This window comes from Artemia sp. Qi Xiang Cuo, unplaced genomic scaffold (assembly GCF_049724085.1).
Source record: "Artemia sp. Qi Xiang Cuo unplaced genomic scaffold, ASM4972408v1 HiC_scaffold_3050, whole genome shotgun sequence".
NCBI lineage: Eukaryota > Metazoa > Arthropoda > Branchiopoda > Anostraca > Artemiidae > Artemia > Artemia sp. Qi Xiang Cuo.
This window is the reverse complement of record NW_028300445.1, coordinates 100,683-104,213: the sequence shown is the minus strand read 5'-3', so window position 1 is coordinate 104,213 and position 3,531 is coordinate 100,683. Positions and strand designations below refer to the sequence as shown.

Here is a 3,531-nt window from a genome sequence, read left to right as displayed (position 1 = left end):
ACGTTTGATTGCAGCATATTCTGATGCATGATTTCGTCATATTTACCAAATAAAATTTTAAGCCAAATGATTTTGAATGTTTGTCAAAGCCAAGAATTTTAATGTAGATTGTTTACATTTTAGAAGGCATTTAGGACAGTGCCGATTCTTTTAGACCATTTTCCCACTGTTTATTGTCGAGTGTGTGGCCATGAGCTAAGCCTGCTTGTTTGTATGTCACATAATGAATGTAATTCACAGTAAGGAGATCATCCAAACTTGTTGCTTCCTTCACATCTCAAATTTAAATACTCCGTTGGAATTTAAACTGTTTATTCGACTAATGCCTCTATTGACAGATTCCTGATATTCTTCAAACAAATCCATTAATTCACGATTGAATCCGTAATTTAGAGGATGTGCAGGGTGTTCGTCAACGCCATCGCCGGGGTCTAAAAAGTACAGTTGCTACTCTTTGTTTGGGGAAATGGAGGGCTCTGCAAAGAATACCTTCAACGTTGAAAGGTCCCAATGACTTGTAATTAACACTTGCGTAGTCTACGGCATCTTTGTAGATTAGTACGGTATTCTATGCTACGGGTCTTTGCCGTTGAACATTGGGTTGATGCTGTTCTTCTAACCGCAATTCTCGTTCTGCATATTTGTGTTTATTATTCGTTGTGATTCTCTATGTCGCTGCTTCTAACTGCAACAGATTTGTTTTGCGTTATTTTCGTTTGCGATTTGATGTGATTCTCGCTGTCTATATTTCTTGCTAGGATGCAGTTCCCCCCGCAACCACGATATTAATATATGTAACTGTAAATGTGACGTTAAGATAAAAATACCATTGCATAACTATTGTCATGTATTTAAGCTATTTTCAAAAGATGGTAATTGAATAACTCTTTTAATGCATTTCACGATTATTTTCGTATACTTCAATGAAGGAATACCACAGTGAAGCTATGCGTTAGTGAAAATCACCAGACTTACGGTAAACAATTAATAATAGAAATTACCTAAAATCACTAGCCCAAAAAATAACTGACAATAAAAACCATCGCTAGAAATAGGGATAAATTACCAAGGGTGACAACTTAGTGTCCGCGAATATATTGCCACTTTTACTGGCAAGACTATTGCATTAAGGGACTTTTTTGTTAGTGCATTTGTTGGGTTTTTCAGCGTTTTTTTCGAAATAGTAACTATATTATTCATGAATTACGTCAATTTGCTTCACTCGTGGGACAAAAATAAATAAGGATAATAAAATTGAAAAGCACAATGAATAAAGGAAGCAGTTCATTTCAAAAATTGAGAAAGAAATATTTTTGGCCGTCAGTTTCAATTAATATCTTTAAAATGAATTGTTTCACAACAGTTATATCTTTTCGAAACTTCAAATAGACTAATTTGTTCTTACGATAAAAATTAAATAATTAAAAGGTCTTTTTATTACTAAACTATGGATTCGGCTTCTTCTGTGCCTGTTTGGCGTAAAGCCTCTCTTTTTAAAATATAAGTGAAATCGGAAATCCTTTCATTAGTGCTTACAATTGTTCTTGTTTTCTTTTAGATTCTGAAGTGGAGCGTCGTATTAGAGAGAGGGTCAAGACAATGGCTCTAAAGGAATCAAGAAATGAAAGTAGTCCTTGCAAGAAAAGAGAAAAAGAAAAGCGACAATTGGAGCCTATATCTAGTCGAAGGAGTAAAGGAAGAGTGTGTGAAAACACTGCTCAAAGAGAAACATTTAGATCTCGATATCAAGAAGAGAGGCTGCAAAGGAGAGAAAGAAGCGACGAAGAGTCACCAAGTGACGTCGAGCGTCGGCAGAGAAGGGAACGTGATGAGGGAGAAAAGAGTAAAAGTTTTAAACGAAAGGAATCAACAAAAGAAGAAAGTAGAACAAATAAAAAGGACCAAGAAGAAAGAAAATATGAATACGAAAAAGAACGGGGTAAAAAAGGTAGAGATCAGCGAAGGGATAGTAGTGAAGAGGTTGAAGATTCTCAAAGAAAGTATTACCAAGAAAAAAGGCCAATTAGAGATGACAGCTATGAAAGAGATAGATATGAAAGATATGAAGAAAAAAGGCTTCACAGAAGAGAAAGGGTTTATGAGGAAACGGAGAGATCTCCCAAGGAAACTGAACCTCGAAAACGAAGAGGATTTAATGATGGAGAAAAGGCTGAAAGCTACGCAGAGGAGAGGCCAAAAAAACAAGGATCCATAAAACTAAAAAGCATAGGAGATAAAAAGGATCACAGAGATAAAAGATTTGAATATGAGGAAGAACGTGCTAAAAAAAGAACAGATTACCAAAGGAGTAGTAGCGAAGAGGTGGAGGTCAAACAAGCAAAAAATTATCAAGAAAAGCAGAAAGATGATAATTATGAGTATTTTGAAGAGCGTGGTAAAAAAGGAAGAGATCGTCGAAAGGATATTAGCGAGGAGACGGAGATGTTTCAAAGAAAGCTATATAAAGAAAAACGTAAAGATGATAGATTTGAATACATTGAAAAGCGGGGTAAAAAAGATAGGGATCATCGAAGTGGTAGTAGTGAAGAGGTAGAGGTACGGGGAAGAAAAAAATTCGAAGAAAAAGCTCGAATTAGAGATGAAAGTCGTGAAAAGAATTGGCTGATAAGAGATGAAGATTCTCGTCGGGGAAAGGATTATAAAGAAACATCATATAGAAAAGACGATGCTTCTGGAAGTAGAAGAAAATCCAGAGATACAGAGAAGAGACGGGATTGGAGAGATGGAGAATACGAGGAAAAGAAGGAGCGTTCTCGACATAAGCATAGTAAGGACAGGAAGAGGGGAAGGCGTTCGGTTTCTTAACAGTTTCACCTGTGGCTTAAGCCACACTCTCATTAAAAATTCAACTATATTTTATAGTGAACAGACAATTTTGTAAATAAAACGTTTATTATCAACTAAAATAATCACTGATTTTATCTTTTTTGCTCAGAAGGTTTTGTCTACGATACTGCTTTAGTTAGAATTGCAAGTGGAAAAGTAGAAATATACCAAATTGAATCGTGTTTTGATGTTGGGGTACAAGGAATTTTAAAGTGTAAATAATATTCAAATGTTTGATAGCTGCATTGAAAAAATGATCTCTACTTGAGAAAAAATGAGATTAGCATTGACTATAAATGAACAATAAAACGTGGTTGTATAAAGTTCTGATTTTGTCATAACGTCCAGGGCCATTGTGAGCCAAGACTTAGAGACAGAGTATGCTCAATCTAACCTAGCTTTTATCTTTTGGAAAAAAGACAAACAGATAAATACGTATTCGTATACATCCTTCTTGAGAAAAAGTACTGAATTTCGCATTTTTTAGATGGGGGATTGAAATATCTGTAACAGGGTTCTCTGGTGAGTTTCGGTTATTATTAGCACGAGTTGATCTTTATTTGCAGATTGTTACCACGAACTCTTCGATTATTTACATGTTAGTTGTACTTTTGATGGGTATTTACAGTTAGCGAGTGTGTTACTTATTAGGAACTTGGAGTCAGCTTCAAAACCGTATATTCT

At 35.3% G+C, this 3,531-nt stretch overlaps 1 protein-coding gene across 1 annotated transcript; it reads left to right on the top strand.

Annotated features, from left to right (window-relative positions):
* The first annotated feature begins 1,562 nt into the window (after window positions 1–1,562).
* Window positions 1,563–2,887, top strand: LOC148938656 (uncharacterized). The gene has a single exon (XM_089107633.1). It carries the CDS (start codon window positions 1,600–1,602, stop codon window positions 2,824–2,826), a length of 1,227 nt encoding a protein of 408 aa, XP_088963759.1. The 5' UTR covers window positions 1,563–1,599; the 3' UTR covers window positions 2,827–2,887.
* Window positions 2,888–3,531: the final 644 nt, after the last annotated feature.